This window comes from Lynx canadensis, chromosome A2, assembly GCF_007474595.2.
Source record: "Lynx canadensis isolate LIC74 chromosome A2, mLynCan4.pri.v2, whole genome shotgun sequence".
Lineage (NCBI taxonomy): Eukaryota > Metazoa > Chordata > Mammalia > Carnivora > Felidae > Lynx > Lynx canadensis.
The window spans coordinates 84231967-84258519 of NC_044304.2; the positions used below are offsets into that span (position 1 = coordinate 84231967).

The following is a 26553-nucleotide window of genomic DNA, read 5'->3' on the forward strand; positions in this document are numbered from 1 at the left end:
GTATTAAATAAATGATGCCGAAGCAACTGGATGTTCATGTTGGAAAAGAACACTGATTCTTATATGACAACGAAGCAAAAATTAATTTGAATTGATTCATAAACATATATGTGTTTGTGTATATACTAAAACTATAAAAGTTCTGGGGCAATACGTAGATGAGAAATCTTTGCAGACTTGAAGTAGCCAAAATGTTCTTACATAAGTTTAAAAAAAAATCCCAAACAACAAAAAGTCAAATATTGATAAATTGGACTTGATCAAAATTTTTTTAAGATCTAATAGCACCATGATATCATTAATATATGGGTGTTTTATCAAGTAGGATATTACATATATATGGTTATTATATGATATATATATAGTTATATTTTAAACAGGATAAATGCAATGGGACTCAGGAGTATTCGAATAAGAGTGTGTATTATAATGATGGATAATAAAAGGATGACTACCATGTTTAGATTCTAAAACGGATATGACTCTTGAGAGTGAAAATGATGAGAAAATTTGGTTAAAATTACTACAATATAGCAGTGCCTGGGTGGCTCAGTCGGTTAAGCATCTGACTCTTGATTTTAGCTCTGGTCATTATCTCATGGTTCATGGGATCAAGCCCCATGTCGGGCTCTGCACTGACAGCACAGAGCCTGCTTGGGATTCTCTCTCTCCCTCTCTTTCTGCCTTTCCCTCGCTCGCGTGCATGCATTCTCTCTCTCTCTCAAAAAAAAAAAAATACTACCCTATGTAGAACATATTGTATAGAGTATAAAATGGAGTATAAAAACACACTTTTTAGTGTATTTATCTATGAGTCCTGGACATGTGAAGGATGAGGTGGGGAAGGAGCAAATCAGGCAACTACTTGAACTTTGTATGTTCTGATTTCATAGACAGGAGAAAAGCAGAGTAAGCAAGAGTTGGTAAAGCCTGATACTGCAGAGTTGTTCATAAAATTTTTAGATACAATCACCAACAAATCTTGAAAGTATTGGGAAATTAAGTATTTTATAATTGATATGAAATCATATCTTTTAGAATATATCCTCAGGTTACAACTAACCCTTATCCATAGATATATATAATATTGAAATATGGTATTGATCAAAGACCTCAATTAAAATACGAAGAGTAGATTTTTAGCTTTATCTTCCTAATTTCTGTATATCTAAGAGAGGCAAAGGGCTTGGTATATCCTTGCAGCAACAGAAATTGGGTCACAAAACATGTTCGAAGTCTCAGTGTGCCTGTTAATTTTGGACAGATTTCAAAGTAGCACAGCTAAGGCAGTTTTAAAATGTCCCAGGAAAAATCCAAAATCAGGAAAACTCATAGACCTATGTCTCTTGCCAGCATGGTAGCCAACTGCCTTGTCTTACCTTTGTTTTTATATAAGCAAAAGGAATATGACTTTTGGTAACCCTGAATCTCAGAATTATATTTAAATTTATATCAAAGTACATATTGAACCAGAAGACCCTGACAACTCAGTTTAAAATTTCAACTTTAATGTCACCTACTTCATTCTTCTTTCCCTACTTCACATTTTCCTAGCACTTCCTTATTCTACAAATTTACAAATTATTCACATGCTGTTTTAAATTTTTCTTTTCTGTCTTCCAACACTGAGAGGCAAACTGCACAAGGGCAGAGGTCTTTGTTTTGTTCACTGATGTATCTGAAACACCTAGAACAGTGCCTAATAGTAGACTCTCCATGCAACAAATGGATTCTTTAAACTCATATTTCAAAATTTTGCCCTCTCTGTTGTATATTATATTTTTCACATTGAAACATTTCTGCCTGACTGGCACTGTTTTCTTAAGCTGTGATAAACAGATATCACTACACCCGGGTTTAATTCTACTTTACAGCAAATTTGTTTTATCTCAGGCCTATCTCAATGTATCTGGTTTCTGTAGTTCTCTGAAATACCTGCCCACCTTATATACCAAGGATATCTAGAGGAAAAGCTACAGGAAATAAAATTTCATTGCCTGGTGGTGATGTATGGATTCCTCCTCTTGGGTAAGCCTCTAGCATACTTCTTTGTGTGGTTTTATGCAAGTGTGGTCTACACCACACAGTGTAAAATTTGACAAATGCAAAATCAACCACAGCAATTGGCTAATCATTCTTCATAGACTTTTTTTTTTTTTTTATATGAAGTTTATTGACAAATTGGTTTCCATACAACACCCAGTGCTCATCCCAAAAGGTGCCCTCCTCAATACCCATCACCCACCCGCCCCTCCCTCCCACCCCCCATCAACCCTCAGTTTGTTCTCAGTTTTTAACAGTCTCTTATGCTTTGGCTCTCTCCCACTCTAACGTCCTTTTTTTTTTTTTTTTTTTTTTTTTTTTTTTTTTTTTTTTTTCCTTCCCCTCCCCCATGGGTTCCTGTTAAGTTTCTCAGGATCCACATAAGAGTGAAACCATATGGTATCTGTCTTTCTCTGTATGGCTTATTTCACTTAGCATCACACTCTCCAGTTCCATCCACGTTGCTACAAAAGGCCATATTTCATTTTTTCTCATTGCCACGTAGTATTCCATTGTGTATATAAACCACAATTTCTTTATCCATTCATCAGTTGATGGACATTTAGGCTCTTTCCATAATTTGGCTATTGTTGAGAGTGCTGCTATGAACATTGGGGTACAAGTGCCCCTATGCATCAGTACTCCTGTATCCCTTGGATAAATTCCTAGCAGTGCTATTGCTGGGTCATAGGGTAGGTCTATTTTTAATTTTCTGAGGAACCTCCACACTGCTTTCCAGAGCGGCTGCACCAATTTGCATTCCCACCAACAGTGCAAGAGGGTTCCCGTTTCTTCATAGACTTTTAAAAATATAATCAAACATGAACTGACAGATGGGGCATAGCCATCTCATTGAATAGAGATTGCTATGTCCAAGAGTAAAACCTTTGAAGATAAAATAAAAATCACATTGAAATATCACCTCACCAATTTTCAGAAGACAACTGGCTATATTATTTTGCATGGCTGAGCATTGTTTGCAAGAGTTGTAAGAAAAAATCAATGAGCTTTGTACACTATCTTGGTTCGCTGGCTTCGTAAAATTTGCTATTTCATTCCAGGCTGTGAATCATTTTAAAAAAAAATTATCAAGCAAGATTATAAAAGTGTTATTGGCAGCCCGATATTGGATGTACAACTCAAAGATTTAGAAAAATGGCAGAATAATATGCCCCCATCCAACTAGTTTGCTTTAATGGTTCTGACAACCACAGCTGGCATTACAGACCATGAAGAAGCAAGACAAAAAAAACACACAGGAGGCAAAATCCAAGGTTTCTTTTTCTAGGGATGTAATACATTCATGCAAATAAAATGCCTCGATGGAAACCCCCCCCCCCAAAAAAAATCTATTCTTGGTAGTTTTTGATTTAAACTCTCTAATAGTAGTTGTGGACAGTAGAAATTATAGCATCTTCGTACACAGGTCACAGATTTGGAGAATATCTCACTTTTCCAAATATTATATATAATACACACATATATATATGGAAAACATATATAAACATATATATATATACATATATGTATATGTGTGTATATATATATATGTACATTTTTTTGTTGTTATATGGAAAAATATAGACTTACAGGGACATGGGAGCAAAGCCAATGGGCCCAACAGAAACTCCATTGCTTGTTCATGCAGGTGTATTTAGTGTTGTATTTTGTTCAATCAGAATGGAAATAGTGGGGGGAAAAACTTCAGAGAAAATCTGAGACTCTTGAGAAAGAAAACTCACCTCTATTAATTTAATTGGTAATCATACTGATAACACTATGACCTGCCAGTTTCCAAAATTATTTCTGAAGCTATAGTGTACCTTATTATATATTCTTTATAGTTTAGCTGGTTATTCATGACCTTTCTTAGGTAAGCAGAATAATCACATTAAAAAACATAGTACGTAGTTTTTTTTATGAAACTTCAAATGAAATAGTATTTTCTTTAGAAGATTTTACAAAAGGTATCTGGATCATTCCTTGCTCTACGTAGTGACTTTGGTCTTCTATGAGAAGGTTCAGGATAGTTAGCTACAGCATTAACAGGAAAATTCCTGAAGAGAAGTCAATCTCTCTAAAATCTTATTTTTTGAAACTCTATTATAAAGTCATTTCAGAAAGAAATTATCAAATCCCATTCTCACAATGATTCTGGGCGTTAGTTCACAATAGCCATTCCATTCTTGTACGATTAGATCATGTTACAGAGTCAAATATAGCATCAAAACGGCATGTTCACATAGAGCGTCCTGAAATAATCTCTTCCTTCCAAACTGCTCATCACTAAAATTATTTTCTGGGTCAAGGGGTACAGAGGGAATTTTACTTCTTGGGAGTAGATAATGTCTCAAATAATTAAATATTTAGGTTTATGCTTCATATTTTGATATTCAAATTATTAAGAATTAGAGATTTTATTCCACATTTTTATTTGCAAATATTAAAAAAAATTAAAGCTATACAGTATCTATACTTGTAACTGAACTTCAGCTGAACACATTCCAGGCTTGCTTGTTCATTTGTACAACTTGTTAAAAGAGGCAAAATGAGAATAAACACTTCAACTTATGGTCATGCATAAGATTTTTTATGGGTGGTTTTAAAAATCACATAATTGTACAGTGGAATCAAACCTTACAAATCAACCAACTATGCACATCTCTTTTATGAATGAGTAGAAATTATGATACTCATCTAAAGTTCCACATCTACCTTAAAACAGAGAAACTGTGCCTTCTGACTCTCATATTAATGCCTTAGTGTTGCTTTCTTTTTAAATATGTACTGGTAATGTCAATATCAAAATTATTTCACATAAATTATTTTAAACTCCCTCATTTTAAATTAACATGAAAGCAGTGTACTTTTCATAGATACTGGAATGCAGTGTCTGCTCGTCATTCATTTATAGACTGTAGGCATGGAAGACATTTAGGTTAGCCCTTTTGAACCAACTTAATTTCACTGCCCTCACTTTTCCTCTTCCATTGTAGAGCACCAACAAAATCATCTCTCTCTTTCACAGGAAAACCCTTCAAATAATCTAGACTGAGGGTGGGAAAATGTAATAAGCATAGTCACATTTTATAATTAAACAAATGTGGGCTTGCGGTTGTTTCAGACTTTGGGTATCTTGATCAAATTTAATCAGCGTCTGTTTTTTCTTTCATAAAATGGGGCTATTAATACTTCCCCCTTAGGGTTTGGATAGGTTAAATTACAGATGTGAAATACCTAGGGTGTACTCTAACATACAGTGAGTTCTCAACATTTTCTCTTAATTGAAGCATGCTCTATCTCTTTTCTAAGAGAATTTTGAAGTTTATTTTATTCCTTCAGTCCTTTCTTGTGGAGCATGATATTTAGACCCCTTACACGGGTAGCTATACCCCACTTGAAAGCCAGAGTCCTCACACACGGGTACTTAAAATGGTGCCATAGATATCAGGAGATTTATCAACAACACTGATATTCTGATGTGGTAGGATAGGAATGCAACCTAGGCTGGCCTTGCTCTTGGTACTTGTTTTTAAATAGAACACTTAATATGGACCATGAATCATTTGCTTTCTTCTTTTTTTTCTTTGTAGTTTTATCATATTATTTACCTATATTAAGTTTGTAGTAGTTAATGTTTTTCTATGTGTTCTTTTTTTTTTTTTTCCATATCACCTCTTAGCAAACAGATTCTTTCACATACTTTGCTGGTGTAATTTTTTTTTTTTTTTAACATTAGTCGAAGATATCTTTCAAATTCCATTTATTTTGCTCATTTGGACCAATTGTTTCTGCTAGTGGAAGTCGGTTGCCATTTTGACATTGTTTGTCACTATTTCCTGCCAAACGCTGAATGCTGCTTATCCACCTTCACCCAAATCCCTGGTAAGAGCATTGAATAGGAAAGGGGCAGGGGCAGGAAACTGTCAAGTCCATGAAGCATCTTAAGTCCTTGTTCACTATTTGTGGTCAACAGTGCTAAGTAGTTAGCTATCACACCCTCTGAAGGTTGTTGTACATGCTGTTTATCTGGTTAAGGGAATTGCCTTAATACTTTGTTTGATAAGAGATTTTATCAGGAATGGATGAAAGAAGTTTATTATTTATTTTTGCTTCAGCTACTAACAGAATTAAAATGATTTTTCTCTGTTAATGTGATAATGTAGTGGACAATATGAATTAATGTCCTAACACTATTTTAACCATGAGTTCCTGGGATAAGTCCCCCCCCCACACACACACACACTCACATACACTTAAAAATATTTTACACATTATTAGAATCAGCTTGCTAATATTGGCTTCGGTTCTTGTGTTTATGTTTGTGAGGAGGAGGATTGGCCTGTCACAGTCTTTGTTAAGTTTTGTTGTCAAGGTTATCAAATAATGCATTAAGAAGTATTTCCTAAAGAAGGTTTATATAATTTTAAAATGATTTATTCATGAGATAATTGGTAGGATCTACTTGTAAAGTCATATTGAATTTGCAGATAAATTTGTACAGATAATAAATAATATCTCAATGTACACTTGCTTTTCCTGAATATTTTATTCTAATAATCTTGAAACCTGTGGAAGTTTGAGAAAATAGTACATTAGGAGCCCATATTTTAGTTTTTAAATTAAAGCATAATTAACATACAATGTTATATTAGTTCCAGGTATACGATATATTGATTCAACAATTCTATACATCACTCAATTGTATATATTGAATATATAATAAATGCTCACCAAAATAGATATAGTCACCATCTGTCACCATACAATGTCATTACAATAGTATTGACTATATTCCCTATGCTGTACTTTTCATCTCTGTGACTTATTTTATAATTGGAAGTTTGTTATCCTCTTCATCTCCTCCCAACCTGCTACTCCTCTGACAACCCCAATTCTCTGTATTTAAGAGTCTGTTTAGTTTTTGTTCATTTGTTTTGTTTTTTCAATTTCACATATAAGTGAAATCACATGGTATACATCTTTCTCTATCTGACTTGTTTTACTTAGCACGATACCTCTGGGTCCACTCATGTTGCACATGGCAAGATTTCATTCTTTTTTGTGGCTGAGTAATATTCCAATATATACACCATACCTTCTTTATCCATTTATCTACTGATAGACACTTGGGGTGATTCCATATATTTCCTATCGTAAATAACGCTGCAATAAATACAGGGGTGAATATGTCTTTTCAAATTAGTGTTTTCATTTTCTTTGGGTAAATATCCAGTGGTGAAATGACTGGATCATACAGTTTTTGTTGTTGTTGTTTTGTTTTTGTTTTGTTTGTTTTTGTATTTCATAAGCATTTTACTAATCAGAGGGTCATCAGCAGACCCAGCCCAGGGAAGCGATCACACACAGGGTTCGGGAAGTCAGCAGCTGGCTCCTTGAGCCCACCTGAGCCCCCTCCGGAGATCTGGGTCTGCAGAGCATCACTGGAGTACTTGCGGCAGGCTGCTGTGCGGGTGGTCACAAACACAATAAATTTGCTGAAGTTCATCTTGGCATCCCTGTTCTCATCCAGGTCCTTGAGCTATTGGTTCATGGTGTATTTTTAATTTTTTGAAGAAGCTCCTTGCTGTCTTCCACAGTGGCTGCACCAGTTTACATTCTCACCAACAGTGCATGTGTGTTCCCTTCTCTACATCCTCACCAACACTTATTTCTTGTCTTTTTCATACTAACCATTCTGACTTGTGTGAGGTGATATGTCACCATGGTTTTGATTTGTACCTCCCTGATGATTAGTGATGTTGAGCATCTTTTCATATGTCGGCCATCTGTACACTTCTTTGGAAAAATGTCTACTCAGGTTCTCTGTCCATTTTTTAATTGGATGATGATGATGATGATGATGAAGATTTGGTGTTGAGTTATATAAGGTCTTTATACATTTTGGATATTAACCTCTTATTAGAGATAACATCTGCAAATATTTACTCTCACTCAATACATTGCCTTTTTGTTTTGTTGATTATTTCCTTTGCTGTGCAATTTTTATTTTATTTTGGTATAGTCCCAATAGTTCATTTTTGCTTTTGTTTCCCTTGCCTGAGGAGACATCTCCATAAATAAATTGCTAAAAGTTAAGGCCAAGAGATTACTGCCTATGTTTTTTTAGGAGTTTTATGATTTCAGGTCTTACAATTAGGTTAGGTCTTTCATCCATTTTGAGTTTATTTTTGTGTATGGTGTAAGAAAGTGGTCTGATTTCATTCTTTTGTATGTAGCGGTCTGGTTTTCCCAGCACCATTTATTGAAAAAGCTGTCTTGGGACACCTGAGTGGCTCAGTCTGTTAAACATCCAACTTCAGCTCAGGTCATGATCTCACAGTTCATGGGTTCAAGCCCCGCATCAGGCTCTGCATTGATAACATGGAGATCCTCTGTCTCACTCTTTCTCTGCCCCTAACCTGTGTGTGCATGTGAGTGCTCTCTCGCTCGCTCTCTCTCTCTCTCTCTCTCTCTCAAATAAATAAATATTCTAAAAAAAGAAAATTTCTTTAAAAAAAGAATAATTTCCCCATTGTATATTCTTGCCTCTTTGGTCCGAGATTAATTGATCATATAGATGTGGGTTTATTTCTTGGCTTTCTATCCTATTCCATTGATCTTTGTGTCTATTTTTGTGCCAACACCACACTGTTTTGACTACTAAAGCTCAATAGTATATCATAAAATCTGGGATCATACCTCCAGCTTTGTTCTTTCTCAAGATTGCTTTCCCTATTCTGAGTCTTTGTGATTTCATACAAACTTGGGGATAATATGTTCTTGTTCTATGAAAAATACTATTGTATTTTGATAGGAATTGCACTGAATCTGTAGATTGCTTTGGGTAGTACGGGCATTTAAATGGCATTAATTATTCCAATGCATGAACATGGTACACCTTTCCATTGGTTGTGTTGTCTTCAATTTCTTTCATCAAAATTGTATAGTTTCCCCTCCCCAAGGAGGGGAATATAGATCTTTCCCCTCCTTGGTGGAATTTATTTGTAGGTATTTTATTCTTTTTGATGCAATTATAAATGGGATTGTTTTCTTACGTTCTTTTTCTGCTACTTCGTTATTAGTGTATAAAAATGCAACTGATTTTTGTATATTAATTTTGTATCCTGCTGTTTACTAAATTCATTTATCAGTTGTAATTTTTTGGTGGAGCCTTTGGGGTTTTCTACATACAGTAACATGTCATCTGCAAATAGTGAGTTTTACTTCATCATTAACAATTTGGATGTCTTTTCTTTCTTTCTTTTCTTTTTTTTTTTTTTTTTTCTGATTGCTATGGCCAAAACTTCCAGTGCTGTGTTGAATAAAAGTAGTGAAAGTGGACATCTTTGTCTTGTTCTTGGTTTTAAAGGAAAAGTTTTTAGTTATTCACTCTTGAGTATAATGTTAGCTATTAGTTTTTCATATATGGCCTTTATTGTGTTGAGGTATGTTCCCTTTAATTCCACTTTGTTGAAAACTCTTATCATGGATGGATGTGGTATTTTGTCAAAAGCTTTTTCAGATTGTCATTAACTTTTTATCCTTTCCTTTATTAATGTGATGTACCACATTGATTGATTTGTGAATATTGAACCACCCTTGCATCACTAGAATAAATTCTACTTGATTGTGATGAATGATTTTTTTATATATTGTCAAATACAGTTTCATATTTTTTGAGGATTTTTGCATTTATGTTCATCGGAGATACTGGCCTGTAGTGGTTTTGTGTTTTTGTGTGTGTGTGTGTGTGTGTGTGTGTGTGTGTGTGTGTGTTGGGGTGGTTTTGTGTGTATGTGTGTATGGTGTCTGGTTTTGGTAGCAGGTTACGCTGGCCTCACAGAATGTATTTGGAAGTTTTCCTTCCTCTTCTATTTTTTGCATTAGTTTGAGAAGAATAGTTATTAACTCTTTAAATATTTGGTAGAATTTACTTTTGAAGGTGTCTGGTCCCAGAATTTTGTTTGCTGGGAGTTTGGTTTACTGATTCAATTTCATTAATAGTAATTGGTCTCTTCAAATTTTTATTTCTTCCTGATTCAGTTTTGGAAGATTATAAGCTCTATGAAGTTATCTAGTTTTTGTGGTCCTTCTATTTGTCTTAATATTTTAAATGATATTTTTTCATAATTTGTTGCATTTCTTTGGTGTTGGTTATTTCTCTTCCTTCTTTTCTGATTTTGTTTGAGTTATCACTTTTTTTCCTGAAGAATCTGGCTAAAGTTTTGTTAATTTTGTTTATCTTCTCAAAGAACCAGTTCTTGGTTTCATTAATCTTTTCCATTGTTTTTTCTTTGTGTGTGTGTATGTATGTCTATGTCCACTTATTTCTTCCCTAATCTTTATTATCTTCTTTCTTGTATTAGCTTTGGGTTTTGTTTGTTCTTTTCCTAGCTCTTTTAGATGTAAGTTTCAATGGTTTTATTTGATATTTTACTTGTTTCTTGAGGTAGGCCTGTATCACTATACACTTCCCTCTCAGAACAGTTTTTACTGTGCCCCAAAGATTTGAGGTCATTGTGTTTCCATTTTCATTCATTTTCATGTATTTTTTTAAATTTCCATTTGTTTTTACCAGATCTTTTATCTTGTAATTTATTTCCAGTTTCATGCCATTGTGGGGGAAAAAACCCAAAAAACAGATGCTTGATATGGTTTTAGTCTTCTCAAATTTATTGATAGTTGTTTTGTACCTACTATGTGATTGATCTATCCATGGAAAATGTTCTACATGCATTTGAAAATAATGTATATTCTGCTGGAGTTTTTTTGATATAATCAAATCAAATCAAATTCTGCTGGAGTGTTTTTTGATATATGATCTGTATATATCTGTTACATTTATCTGGTTTAATGTGTCATTCAAAGCCACTTTTTCCTTTTTTATTTTCTGTCTAGATGTTCTATCCATTTATGTAAAGTGCTGTTAATGTCCTCTACTATTGTATTACTATCAACTTCTCCTTTTGTATCTGTAATACTTGCTTTGCAGTTAGGTGCCTCTGTGTTGGGTGTATAGATATTTAATATATTGTATCTTTTGTTGGGTTTATCCCTTTATCATTATGTAGTTTCTGTCTTTGTCTTTTGCTATAGTCTTTGTTTTAAAGTCTATTTTTCTCTGATATAAATATCGCGACCCTGGCTTTTTATTTTCACTTCCATTTGCATTGTGTATCACTTTATTTTCAATCTCTGTGTCTGTAGGTCTGAAATGAGTCTCTTATGGGAAGTATGTAGATAGGTCTTGTTTTTGTTTTTGTTTGTTAATCCATTCAGTCATGTTTTTCTTTTGATTGTAGCATTTAGTCCATTTACATTTAAAGTAATTATTGGTAAGGTATGTATTTATGGCTATTTTGTCAATGGCTTTCTGGTTGTTTTTGTAGTTTTTCTCTGTTCCTTTCTTCTCTTACCCCCTTCTCAAGTTATTTTATGGCTTTCTTTAATGTTATGTTTGAATTCTTTTTTCTTTATTTTTTGTGTATCTGTTATATGTTCTTGATTTGTGATTACCTGTAGGTTCATATATAATATCTTAATGTAGAGTAGTCTATATTAAGTTAATGGTCATTAAGTTCAAACATATTCCAAAAACACAAAATATTTACTCCCCCTTTGATGTCATATATATATATATATATATATATATATATGCATATATATATGTATATATCATCATATTTTATATCTTTTATTTTCTATATCCCTTGAGTAAGTCTTGTAGACATAATAGATTTTACTGCTTTTGTGTTTTAACCTTTACACTGGCTTTATTAGTGATTAATCCACTGCCTTTAGTATATGTTTACTTTTACCTGTAAAATATTTTCCTTTCATAATTTTCTTCTAATAATGGCCTTTTCTTTTCACTCAAATAATTTCCTTTAACATTATTTGTAAGGCTGATTTAGTGGTGATGAACAACTCTAACTTTTTTTTTTTTTTTTTTTTTTTGGTCTGGAAAACTCTTTATCTCTCCTTCTCTTCTAAATGATAACTTTGCTGGGTATAGTATCCTTGATTGAAGGTTTTTACCTTTTAGTACTTTAACTATATCATGGACTCCCTTCTGGTCTCCTATGTTTCTACTGAAAAATCAGCTAATCACTTTCATGGGGTTTCCCTTGTATATAACAGTTTTCTTTAGCTGCTTTTAAAATTCTCTTTTTATCATTACTTTTTGCTATTTTAATTATTATGTGTCTTGGTGTGGACCTCCTTGGGTTAATCTTGTTAGGGATTTTCTGTGCTTCCTGGACCTGGATGTCTGTTTTTTCCCCAGATGTTATTACTTTTGATGATGTCACTGAGTTCCCTTAACCAATGTTCATTTTTTACTCTTTTTTCTTTTTGCTCTTCAGCTTGGTTGCTTTCCATTACCCTCTTCCAGATTGCTGATTTGTTCTTCTGTATCCTCCAATATGATATTTATTCCCTCTGGTATATATATATTTTTTATTTCAGCTATTGTATACATCATCTCTGACTGGTTCTTTTTTTATCCTTTATCTTTGTGAAAGTTCTCACTGAGTTCATTCACTCTTTTCAAGTCCAGTATCTTTATTACAATTACTTTGAATTCTCTATCAGACACATTGTTTATCTTTGTTTCATTTAGCTTTTTTCTGTGATTTTTGTCTTAATATTTCATTTGAGACATATTCCTCTGTCTCCTACTTTTGTCTAACTCTTTGTTTCTATGCATTAAGAAGGTCAGCTACATCTCTTCAAAATAGTGGCCTTGTATACAAGAAGTCCTGTGGTACCCTGTATTGCAATGGTCCCCTGGTCACTAGAACCGGGTGCTCTAGGGTTGTCTCTTGTGTGACTTCATGTGTCCTACTGTTGTCACTGAGTTGCACTTGTTTTCTGCCCAGCCCAGCTGTAATGCATTGGGTGCAGACACACTCAATGCCAGGGTCTGCTCCCTATGCAGCAAGTTAAGAAGCTTAGATGCAGGAACTGTGGGTGCTCTGGTGCATGAAATTACCTTCACTTCTCCCCAAGACAGGAATCAGTTTGGAGTGGGGCTGATCTCTGCTGCGGCAGATTGTAAGATGTGGTGGGGGGCTTAGTTTCCTATTGCCTTTGTGCCTCTCCTGGAGTTAAGGCCACTGATTTTTAAAGTAACTGGAGTTAAACCCTGCTGATTGTAAAACCTCTCAAATTGAAGCCCCACTGTTTTTCAAAGTCAGACCTTCCAGAAACTTGTCCTTCCAGTACAGGTCCCCAGTGTCTGGGGTGCCTGGTGTAGAATTAACCCTCTTGCTTCACTGTGCTTTTGGCATCCCTCCTGTTTGTGGTTAGTCTTGCTGGGGGTTTTGTTCATAACTGTGTCTCTATCCCTCCTGCCCTTTTCGATGTGGACTCCCTTCTACAAATAACTGTGGAAGGTCTGTTCTGCCAGTCTTCAGCTCATTGTCAGAATTTGTTGTATACGTATAGCTATTATCTCAGTGTGTCCAAGGGGCAAGTGGGACTGAACACCCTCCTACTCTACCATCTTCCATATACTCCCCTGAAAACCTATCTTTTATACCTTCACCTTTGGCAATTATTAACGTTTTGTCATGTTTCCTTTCTTTTGTGTATGTGTATGTGTATGTGTATGTGTATGTATATATATATGTGTGAATGTATAGGAAATAATGTTTTATATATCTAAATTATATTTAGATATAAAATGTATATATTATATGCATTCAGATGCATATAATATCCTTTGTTTTGCTGAACCTTTTGAAAGCAGACACCTCACCCATAAATACTTCAGAATGCATGTTATAAGAATAAGATCATTGTTTTCTATAAAATCACAATACTAGTTTCATGCTTGACAAAATTTATATTAATCCAAAGTGTTATTTAATATACACTCTATATTCAAGTTTATCTGATTGTTCCAAAAAATGTTTTCATACCATATATTTCTTGGCTCCCAGATCCAAAGTTTACATGTTGCCTTTGGTTATTATGCCATTTAAATTCTTTTAATTTAGAACATTTCTATTTTTATATTGTTTCTATTTTGCTTTCATGATACTGGCATTTTTCTAAAGTCCAGGATAATTTCTTATATAGTTCAATATTCTGTATTTATCTGATTATATTCAATGTTAATGTTTTAGCATAAACAATACTGGGTTTTTTTGGTGTATCACATCAGTAACCATATGGTGTCAGATATATTTATATGACTAGTAGTGTGTCTGAAAAACTATTTCTGTGATGGAATACTAATAAGCATCACAAATCCATAAAATTCCTAAATACCTTAGCAGGCAAACTGAGCATTTTCACTTGTGAGAAATATTGTGGCTATGTACTATCTTTTCTAATGAAATTTTATTTAAATACTTCCAACTTTATACTTGTTTTAAAACATAATATTTAAAAGATTACATGAGCCTTCTTGGATTTTGAGAAGTATTTAAAAAGTATTTCATCTTTCTTATTAATATACATTTTAGGCTAACAAAGGAAGAAACTAAAATGCAGAATTATGTAGTTTTCCCCAAACAGGCCTAAACTGTCTAAACTTTCATTAATTGTGGAATAGGCATGCACACACATTTTTGTATAATAGAGTTTTTTTTAAGGCCTTAGTTAATTACATGGTTATTTTATACATAGTTGATAATTGAGCAAAGGAAAACAGAGGACTGAATATATCAAATCTCTAGTACTCACTTGAGTTGTCCCTCCTAATTTCCAGACCCATATATTCATTTAATAAATATACACTTGATTGTGTTACAAATATCATACATTTGAATGTCCTAAATTATTACTCCTTTCATATCTTCTCCAATCTAATATTTTTCTTGTATTTCCCATACTGATGAATAAAATGATCATTATATTCAATTCCACCTTTAATCATTCCTCCCACTTGAAACCCACATGCAGTCAGCCACCATGTTCTCTTCACCTTGTTGCCTAATGTCCCTCAAATCATACTTCCAAACTTGTAATTTCCACCTTAATTTACAATCTCATCAAATATTTCCATAGTACTAATATTGGCCTACCTACCTCAACCATTCTCAAAAAATGTTGTCTCATAGTATACTCAGGATGGTTTTTGACCAAAAAAAAAAAAAAAAAAAGAAAGAAAAAAAAAAAGAAATCCAAGTATTTATCATTCTCAATTACATTCTGAAAACCTACCAGTATCTTCCTATTGACTTAAAGAAACAAGCTCTTTATGGAATGATGTGGCTTTTTTTCACATATCGAATGTATGTCTATGTTTTAGACACTATGAACAATATACAGAAATATTTTAGATCCTGATTCTGTCATTCTTCCATACTCACATCATGCATGCATGCATGCATTCCAATGCTAAGCCAAAGGAATTCAATGAAGAATAAAACCTGACATGTTGTTTGTTTTCATAGATCTTAGAATACAGATAATTTACAACTGACATAGATAAGAATAAAAGGCTTTGTTTTCTTGTAAACTAATTTGTGATCTTAAAAACTGAATTACCTTCTTAAGTTCTTATTTTCTTATGTATATAATGAAAATATCTATCTCATAGAGGTGAATTTATAGATTGAAAACAATAAACAGTTGAACAAGAGAAATATGAGACACATTCTGTGAGATAGAGATAAAACTCAACTTTGTGACAAAACTGCCTTAGGGCAACGGGCAGAGAATGATCACAAAGGAGTTAAAGAAGATTGAAATACAGAGTTGATAAAATGGGAAAGAATATAATGGGGAACCTCATAAAATTCAAAGCCTGGGGATAAATAGGCAGCAAGATAAACATGAAAAATAATTTTAAGGTCTCCCAAGATGCAATCAGTTTGCTGATAAATAAAAGAAATTTGCAAATATTGATCAAGACATGGGCAAAAGGAAATATATTAATGTCATTCTTCCAGAGGAGATAATTAATTTCTGATGCAAGGTCCTTAAGAGACAGTAGACATTGCAAAACACAAAGGCCCAAGACAAACCTTGATAAGTGAAGGCACTTAAGAATGGGGAGAGGAAGGGGCGCCTGGGTGGTTCAGTCGGTTGAGCGTCCGACTTCAGCTCAGGTCATGATCTCACAGTCCCTGAGTTCCAGCCCCGCGTTGGGCTCTGTGCTGACAGCTCAGAGCCTGGAGCCTGTTTCAGATTCTGTGTCTCCCTTTCTCTCTGACCCTCCCCCATTCATGCTCTGTCTCTCTCTGTCTCAAAAATTTAAAAAAAATAAAAGAATGGGGAGAAGAAGCAAGCCTCAATAAGCGAGGAAGGAAGGGATATAAAACACTTGAGGGTATTGCAAAGTTACAGGATGAAGAAAGAAGAGAGATGCAGAGTGACTGAGGTCTGACTTTTGAGAATTGGAGGTTATCAGGGCTCTTTGGGAAATAATGTTTTAGTAGAGAGGAAGATACACAGGTGAGATTATAATTAACTGAAGAGAATATGGAGTGTAAGAAAATAGAAGCCAGAGCATACACTACTTTGAGAAGCGCTTCAATACAAAAAATTTTTTTAATTTTTTAAATGTTTATTTTTGAGAGAGAGTGAATGAGCACTTGTGTGGGGGAGGGGCAGAGAGAGAGGGGGACTGAGGCCCCTGAGCAGGCTCTGTGCTGACAGCAGAGAGCCCAATGCAGGACTCAAACCCAGGAACTGTGAGATCATGATCTGAGCCGAAGGCGGATGCCACTGAACCACCCAGGTGCTCCAGTATAAAAATATTTTTTTTAATATACTTATGTACGGTAAATTCAGGGAGATTATGGACTCAATGTTTTTCAGGCTAATAGAAATACATATGTCAAGAGGAAGAAGGCAGTAAGAGAGGAATTTTGAAAACGGAACAGAAACAATAAATCATAAAGCAAAATTCTTAGGATATGGTAAAGGATAAAATATACAACACAGAGGCCAAAATTAGCTTTAAATTATTTATTTGTTTGCTTTGAGAGGGAGAGAGAGAGAGAGAGAGAGAGAGAGAGAGAGAGAGAAGAAGCAAGGGAGGGGCAGAGTGATAGAGCAGATAAGCAGATGGATTCTGAGCTTGAGTCTGAAATCTTAACCGGAGGTATATTGCATGTGAAATGTATCATGGGGTCACTATCCCATCAGATGTTCATGACCTTCCTCAGGCAGGCTCCACACTGTCAGTGCAGCACCAGACGCCAGGGCTCAACTCATGAACAATCAGATCATGACCTTAGCTGAAATCAAGAGTAGGTCGCTCAACCAACTGGGCCACCCAGACGCCCCAGCTTTAAAATGAAAAGCAAAAGTTCAGTGAGATTTGGAGACAATGTTCTATCACTGGCATGTGGGTGTTCATCTCAGGTGAGGTGGGGGAGCCGGGAACAGTTCTAGGTCAAAGTGATAATGGGAATCCAGAAACAGATGTCCTTGGAGGATTATAGGAAAAAACTAAGAATAAGTAGAATAATTATTGGCCCGGCTAAAGTCCAAAATAGAAATTTGTCAGCCAGGAAACAGAAAAGGAGATACCGTTTTATTCTACATGTGGAAATGACGAAAATTGGGAGCATGCATGGGGGTCAGGATTAGATAAGCCCTAAGGGTTGACTCCAGCGTATTAGACAATGGTAAATGGGGAATTTTGAGGGATTTTCTGAAGTTGAAGTTGTGAATGTCAATTAAGGCAGAGGATTAAAGGGACAGGGTATTTCAGAATTGTCAGAGGAACACAGCTAAAATGGCTGATTCTAATTGAAGGGGGCAGGGAAGTATACGAAATCGAAGAACTAACTCAGCAAGTGTCTAAATGAATGAGATACAATAGAACATAGAATGCTGGTCAGAGATGGAAATCTTCAGATATCTTAAAAAAAAAATTCTAAGTAGCAAATTTATTCTATTTGAGTGTAAAATACTGAGGCAGGAATGAAAGCTGTGGAATGTGCTTTAAAGCATTGGGATCTAATAAAAAACATGGGTGTTTTTATGTCTTGATGGGTCTCTTCCTCAGTTTCACCTTGAATCCTATTTGTGTAGGTTCAGATCTACACTGATGTATTTAGACATTAGTACTTGGAGAAAACAGATAAGCAGATGGATTCTGAGCTTGAGTCTGAAATCTTAACGGGAGGTATATTGCATGTGAAATGTATCATGGGGTCATTGTCCCATCAGATGTTCATGACCTTCCTTTCTCTCAAAGATTATGCAGGGGTTAATAACTTTTTGTTAGCTGTTCATAGTGCTTATATAAATGATTTTAAAGATACAGTATTGCTTGCTCTTGAATCAATAATTCAGTTTGAATGAAAAAAGTGAATATAAAACTGTTCTGCAATATTATTAGAGAGGTTCTGCTAAATTAGAGTTAACAGGAGTCCTTTTCAGATTATTTAATCTCACTAACAAATAACCATCATTTGACTAATATAGAGTGCCTTAATAAATGGTTTGCATCTCTTATGTGGGAAACTTGAGTCTATGTATAAGATTTGCTGATTATGTGAGATAAATTAACCTAAAACAATCAAATATATGCAAAACATTTGTGGAAGTTCTCTTTGCCTGCTGGATGAATGGACATTACACAAAGCTGTTTGATACTGCCATTTGCCATTTTTGTAAACAAATACAACAAAGGCCTTGCCTTTGAAATTGTTATGGTGCAAACAGTCCACTGCATTTTGGAGAAAATTTGAAACTCCCCAAATAGACTTTTTCTGCCTATTTTCTCTCTACTGAAAAATAATTTTAAACATTTGTTTTGAAAATATTTGTGCATCCACAAGATTGAATATCCTTAGACATAAAATAAATTATTTTATAATATTTTGAGACAAAAATACATTATTAGAGCAAGGAAAGGATGGCTGTAATTTGAATAAGCAAAAATTGAAAACATGATTTAGGAATGTGTCCTACCTCTTGTTCACTTATCACTAGTGATCAGAAAGAAATTTATTGGTTGATCTTAAAGTAATGATCCCAGGGGATCTGTTTGTCTGATCACATCCATGGACAGGCATTGACTCTATTGGTGTAATGGAAATTCAGAATAGAATTTCTTACACTTGACGAATTTGTACTCTAGCCAGTGACTCGGGAATACCTCCAGTTTCCTGCATACTCTCCCTCTCATATTTAGAGATACCTAAATAAAAATAAATACCTACTTGAAAAAAAGAATAAAAATAAGAACTTTGATTTAACGTACATAAAAGGAAACCAAAAGAAAGAAAAATTGTATACATTTATTGACATTCAATTTATTTCAGCTTTGGAAGTCTATTACATAACAAAAATCACATTTCTCTGGATTTTTACAATTTATAAAATATTTTGACACCCTCCATTTCTCTGAAGTTATGTGACTAGCCTGAGGTCACTCAGAGATGTGGAAAAAGCATAACATATGATGAAAATATTAAATTAATTTTTTATCGCAAATGGCTGCAAAACACATTCTGTTCATTTGGAATTATATTCTCTCCATTCTGCCAGATGATTTAGCCAATTCTGCTATGCAGATTTTATTTTACCGATTATTTTGTAACAAGCTTTTAGACAGTGTCAGCATTATAATTCTTCCACTGTCAAACTAGAAAAATGACACGCCTTCTGAAATATCCATTTGTTGAATAAGTGGGACCTTTTGGAAAATTTGAAAATGTTGATAAGCTAAGTAAACATAAGCACATTTAAAATAGATATTCTTTTATCTTTGGACCCTTTTCAAGTTTATGTTTTTAAGAGTCAGATGATTGCATTAATATTTTAAACAATAAAACCCAACGCCACCATTAAAAAAATTATGTGATGTTTGTAACATAGCACATAGAAGAATAAAGAATAAGCAGGTTAGATCTAAAAACTAATGAATAGTCCATGATAGTGCAAAATAACTGGTTAAAAGCTAATTTTAATATCAAAACTGAAAATTGTAGAATGAATGTGACAGTGTTTCAAATATGAAAAAAAAAAAGCAAAGCCAATTTTCCTTATACTTCCCACTGAGCTCTGAATCTAAAAAAGTACAAAAGAAATTAATGTAAAATATAAAGAGAGGGACATAGAAAAAAATGGAAACAATCCACAATGATTCTACAATTAAATGACAGGTACCTCTTTTGAATAGAAATGAAGTTTAATCAAACATTTGTAAATTGTCTCTAAAAATTAACTAAGGAATTCTCCAAAAGAGAACATATTCTTCGTTAGAATTTGTTCTTCTTATTAAAATGTACTCTTTCTGGGGCTTGTTTACAGGCTGATTTTTTTTTTAAAGCACATGACATTATTATTCTGATAGTAATTCTCAAGTGTGCCATGAATGTTTGAGTCATCCCCACTGTTTTCTAGAAGCCTAGTTTTTACTAAGGAAAAAGATGTGGCATCTCTTCTGTAATTTTACTAAATGTCTGAAAGGCATAATAAAGAGGGAATCTGCCTGCAAGGTGATCCTTTATTTGTAAAATAGCTATTAGATAGCTCTAAATTCAGTGAAATCTTGTGTCCAGTAATTCCAAATGGTACATCTACTTAACAGCACATGTTAAATTTGGTAAGTTGTGTTATGTCCTTAAGCACCTAGAATTTATTGGATAATAAGAGGATCAGTATAACAAATAGATTCTGTCAAAAATATTTTTCAACTTGTATTTTTTACAAAAATTGGGTTAGATCAGGATCTGATCATTACCAAAGCTTAACTGTTTAGTCCCACATGATATACACTCATTGGTAAACTTAAAAGCTGTTGTTTGGATTGCTTCGATGAATGGGAATCTTTTTCAAAGATGGGAGAAATTAAACATTTCATTCATGAGGGGATTTGAGGGTAGGAGGGTAGGAAGGTTTAGGTTAGTTCCACTGAATACTTTTATGTCTTAATGAGGCACATTTTGTATAAAAAATTATAGTTTAGAGAATTTGAGTTCAAGTCAAAAATAAGAATTGAAGCAGAGTTGTTACAAAACTTTGTTGTTTTGAACTTGACAATTGAATGATCATACACAGAACTCAGAGTCCAGAAAAAACAAAAAACAAAAAACTTAAATGTTTGGAGTAAAGTGGAAGAGGAAGCCTTGAAAATTTGATTCATCTTGTGTAAATAAGAAGTTCAGTGCACATACCATTTGAACCCAATAAATCCATATATAGTGTATGATAACTTTGGAACTGAATTTATGAAGTTATGATTGCCTTGGGAAAGTAGAAGATGAAATAGTGTTCATGCCTCAAGAGTTAACCTCTCTTCTTGATCTAACCCAACCACTTCAATCTAAAATTAATTAGTATAGGGGGAAGGGGAGGGAAAAAATATTTACAAACAGAGAGGGAGGGAGGCAAACCATAAGAGACTCTTAAATACAGAGAACAAACTGAGGGTTGATGGAGGGTTGGGAGAGGAGGGAAAATAGGTGATGGGCATTGAAGAGGGCACTTCCTGGGATGAGCACTGGGTGTTGTATGGAAGTGATGAACCACAGGAATCTACCCCAAAAACCAAGAGCACATGTTACACACTGTACGTTAGCCAATTTGACAATAAATAATATTAAAAATAAATAAATATTCTTATAGACAAAAAAATTAATTGGCATATTGAGAATATGTCTATTCTTTTGAAATTTTATTCAAACGTAGGGATTTTAAATATATTTTATCAGTCTTATACTACTGTTCTTGGTACAAGAGGGACACTGAATACATTTGTAGGAATGCTTGGCTTTCCCCCTCAACCTTTATTTGCTTTTTCTATGTCCACATTACTTTTAGTCTTGATCAAAGCCTCAGAGAATGCTCTGCAGTGTGAGGGAAAGTATATTTGCTGCTTTCATAAGAACTGGCCCCAACATCCTTGTAAGTTACCAACCCCTCGGTAGTTCCTTGCAAGTGCTGTGGCCACAGAACTTGTGCATAAGGGGAGAGAACATTCTCTTTTCTTTGAGGAGCAATTGCTGGATCTCCCACATTTGGTTTCTGAGACACTCTTGCCACTGGGAGCAAATGAGACACAGTAAAGGGGCACTTAAGATAAAGATATTTTGTGTGAAAGATACACAATTCTGAATAAAATGAAGTCTTTTTGTGCTTAAGCAGGAGGAATACATAACTGATTACATTTCTTGTTTTGATTTCTTTATATAGGTCTTATTTATTTTTATTTCAAAAACATTTTTATCTTGTGGCGATCACTACATGTTAGATTTTTTTGTTTAAAAAAATATGCAGCATACAGATTTTCATTCAGTTCATCCAACATTTACTTTATAGTTCTGGTAAAACATTGTTCTGAGTTTTAAGAAGATAAAAAGATAGAAGGAACATAATTCCTGAGCTGAATCAATATATGAATATCCTAAAAGGCTTTAAATGGAGTAATTTACAAATATACAGACAATATCACAGCCAATATTCAGAAACCTGAACAATGTTATTAATATAACTTAAAGTACCTTACCATTAACTGTATGAATAAATTGAGACTAATTGGTTTTAACAGCAAAAGTAATTAAATAACATGTTAAATTTGATATCAAACAACATATTTCTGTTCAAACAAAATAACCTAACTCTTTATAACTTATAATTAAAAGATTGTTTTCAATATTAAATAACTGATATTCAGAAAATGATTAGGGTATGATAAAATAATAAATTCATATGAGTTTTCTTTTACTAATAGTAAATTGTATTATTGACAAAGAAGAATTTAATTATCTCAGAAATATTTGTCTCTGCTTAACCAAAAAAAAAAAGTAAATCCTAAAGAAAAAAGTAAACATTTATAGAGTACATTTAAAGCCTATTTAAGTTTCCAAACATGTATTCATAATAAAGCCCCCATGTGGTAATATACCTAAAATTAAAAGTTGAGGAAAGTAAATATAGCATAATTGAAAACACCAGGGTTTTGAAAGAAAGAAGAAAAAAAAATTACCTAATAACAGCAACTTTACAGTTCTTGCATCTCGCTCCGCATCTTCTTGAAGCTTTTTCTCCAGTTCTTTTGATCTTTTGGCTGACTCCTTGCTCTCTGAACTAATTCCGCTTCCCATTTGGGTAGTTTATTTGCCCAAACTTTTTCAAACGGACAGCACAGCTCTGGCTTGGACAGAGGCTGCAGAAGGAGTGCTCTGCTGAGGCTCCTAACAGCCCATCCCCTCACTCTCTGAGATTCCGCTTTGACTAAGGAGATACTTTATGAACTATCACCTGATCTAAGGGTAAACCCATACATCGCTGTGGTTGTACGGCTGGAAGCAGAGGAGGAAATTCATTATGCTTTCAAATTAAATGACCACTTATGGCACATCTTCAAAAACTTGGTCATCTTCCTTAAAGAATAGTGTGTAATAATGTAGAACATGGTCGAAATCTATACCCTAAAGTTAGTGTACAGTGAACAGTTCGAGTGGATGTTTCTCACTAACAGGCGATATTTATTACTGTGATTTAAAGTTATTATTACTAACCAACAAGAGTGTATCTTCATATATTTGAGTCTTCAAATTCTAGATAATCATTCCAATATCACTCTCCGAATATTTATACTGAATCATCCAAATTTATACTCTTGTATGCTTAGATTATCACTCAAAATTGTTGGGAATCTTCTAGTATTAACTAGAAGACATCCTTTTTTTAATTTAAATTACAATTCTAAATGTAGTTCTTATATTTATACAGACTGCTGTATTGCCACATAGAATTCAACACACGTTGCTCTTAAATTATTGATTTTAACCTCATTGAATCCATCTCTATAAAAGGAGCTTTTACTGCTTGTGAGAAAACCAATCCATCAACATTACTTGAGGGCCCACTTGGTGTAGACACTGAACTGTGTTCAATTTAGGCAGCACATTAAGTCTTTGGGGCCATTAAGCAACAGCTGTTGTGCTGGAAAGACGTTTATTGATTTGGTACCAAGGAAATAAAAACAATGTTCTTTGAAACAGTAGGCAATTTGGTTCTTCCTGAAAAGTTAAAACAGTACATACATCTAAATATGTTCCATGCCTTTTAACTACCCCACTAAATGTCATGCACTTGAGATCTGCAAGGTTGGGGACAAATATTAGATTATGTTGTACAACTTTTTATTTATATGAAGCATAAAGCACTTGTTAGGTAGTGTGTGTGCGTGTGTGTGTATATATATAGAAAGAGAGAGAGAAAGAGAGAGAGAGACAGATAGACAGAGACAGAAAGAGAGACTGACTAATTGGTTTTAACAGCAATGTCTGTCTGTCTATCTATCTATCTATCTATCTATCTATCTATCTATCTACATTAGAAATAGAGTTGGCCCCCTGTGACAGCAGGCAAATCTTTCCATGAATACTTTGGGATTTGTGAATGTGCCCTAACCAGGAAATGGTAGAAGACAGTCAATCCATCAACATGTCAGCGCTAGTCTTCTTTCGAGTTCTTGTGCAAAGTTTGAACAGGTGGGGTTTTGCATATTCATAAAACAAGGAAATTTTAGGCTTCCAAATTACATACATACTCCTCATTTGTTTACTTTTTCACATAAAATATCAGACTGAAGGTACATAAGCATAGTCAAAACTCATGGCTTTCGTCTCTCCAAAGCCATGTTATGATAGTATAAAGATTTGGAAAGGTAGGTATGCAAGGGTTTGTGCAAATCACGTGGTATTGCTTTTACAATGCAAAGAGCCTGCCCCAAAGGAACAAGATTTGCACCCCTTAGTTTACTTATACTCACCGGTGAACACAGAATTCACTCTGACAGCAATACAAAATAACAAACATTAAAATAAATTTGTTTTTGCCTATTGTTTTTATATCAAAATCAAATACATTTAGTACCTTGAATACACAAGATTCTTGTATGTTTTATAACAATTATGAACTAAGATCATATAATTTGCATTCAAGTATATATATCCCACAACTTTTTGGTGGGGACACACCTGGGTTTGAAAAAGTGTACATTTTACTAAGACTATCTAGGTTATTAACTTAAACTGAGCAGCTCTTTCAGGACTGTATACAACTTTCTGCACTGTATGAAATGATAAACATCTACTTTTCTGTAACCCAGAATGTTTAGTCATTAAGGTTGAGATTATTATGTAAATTTTTCATCAGTGACTAAAACAAGCTTGATATAAAATTCAAGGCGTGTCTGTATTTAGGGGAGGCAGGCTGGGAAGAGTCCAGGAGAAGAGAAACGTTCCTTTCTCTGTCTTCTCCCCTGGGGACCTGGGAAACATCTTCACTAATGAGCTGGGGTTGTTAATACAGCTATTAGCCCTGTTGTTGCACTTCGGATTATCGCTTTCTGGACCTGAGAAAATGTTGAAAATAAAATAGCGAATTCCACTAGAGTGGGGACAAGAGCTTACGAGCTTTGATGTATTCCACAGTATTTGGCAGAGTGTTAGCCATAGGAAATGATCAAAAATTATTTCTTGCTAACGAATTGAGGCCTGGGGTCCTTTCTATTTCTTTCACTCTGCTAAGGTGACTGTACGATTAGGGCTCCTTTTCGAGGTTCAATGTGGGTCTATCTCAACACCTTAGAAATTTTAGAGTGTCTCACTTTTGGTCTGAAATAGTGTCAGTATATACAATTACAACTGTTAGCACATTTACCTTTTTTTTCTAAGCCTTAAAAATAACATTAGTATACTCCCTTTCAGTGGTTAAACTTCATCTCATAGTGAGAGAAAATTGATAAAAGTTGACAATGGGAAAAGGTAACTAAATGAGATGCTTTTTATTCAGGGAAAAAATGCGGCTAAAAATGTTGTTCTTGAAAACAAACCTAAAGCTATCCAACACACTATAATGTTAGAGTTCTATGTATTAGTCAACTGAAAGAGAGAGATTGCTCTGTGTACATATACCCACACACCCCGGAAGCGAGAGACATTGTATTGAAATATCATGGTCTTTTAGAATAATCATTGAGAATGACTTCTAAGAACCTTGTTGCTTTTTGATTTTTTTGTATCACAGCATCAACCTGACTGGGAATATCTTCTTTTGGAACCAGGTTGTGAAAAAGAAAATTGACTTGAGGTAAAGTACAGAGGGAGTCCTCAGCTCTAAAAGCTCCCTGAAATATCACAAGCTTGTAGGGGGTGAATAATTTTTTTTGGTATTTTTGGTCATGATCTCTGTGTAATCTTCAGAAGAGGATATGAGTCTTTAAAAAGGCTGAGTAATCACTATTTTACATTTATAATTCAACATCTAGCTTGGGATGACATGCAATTATCCCCCACCTGCTTTTCATGATGAGATTTCAAACAATGTTTCTGTAGATGTCTCTTTTGCCAGTATCACCTGGGCTTCAAGCTGGAGTTCCTTTGAGAATGTGATATGTGGCTGACTTCAGTGGCTCAGCTCCTTCTGGAAGTTGTGAATACAATTGTAAATACAAATCTGTATTATTCCTTATTTTGTTTCCACATGTTATTGGAGGTGTTGACTTCAGGCTTTGAGTCCCTGGGTGGTTTGAGTCCTGGCTGCCTTAGCAATGACCTTTATCCTTGTATACTCCCA

General features: G+C 34.2%; 1 protein-coding gene and 1 long non-coding RNA gene across 2 annotated transcripts in view; one reads left to right on the top strand and one right to left on the bottom strand.

Annotated features, from left to right (window-relative positions):
• Window positions 1-23069, bottom strand: part of GNAT3 (G protein subunit alpha transducin 3) — a 59829-nt gene extending 36760 nt beyond the window's left edge. The window contains exon 1 of the mRNA XM_030307844.1: window positions 22952-23069. Coding sequence (XP_030163704.1) covers window positions 22952-23069 — 118 coding nt within the window. The remainder of the gene's footprint in view (window positions 1-22951) is intronic.
• The window catches only part of LOC115508845, an 87901-nt gene that overhangs the window by 8176 nt on the left and 53172 nt on the right, over window positions 1-26553 (top strand). The window lies entirely within an intron of this gene.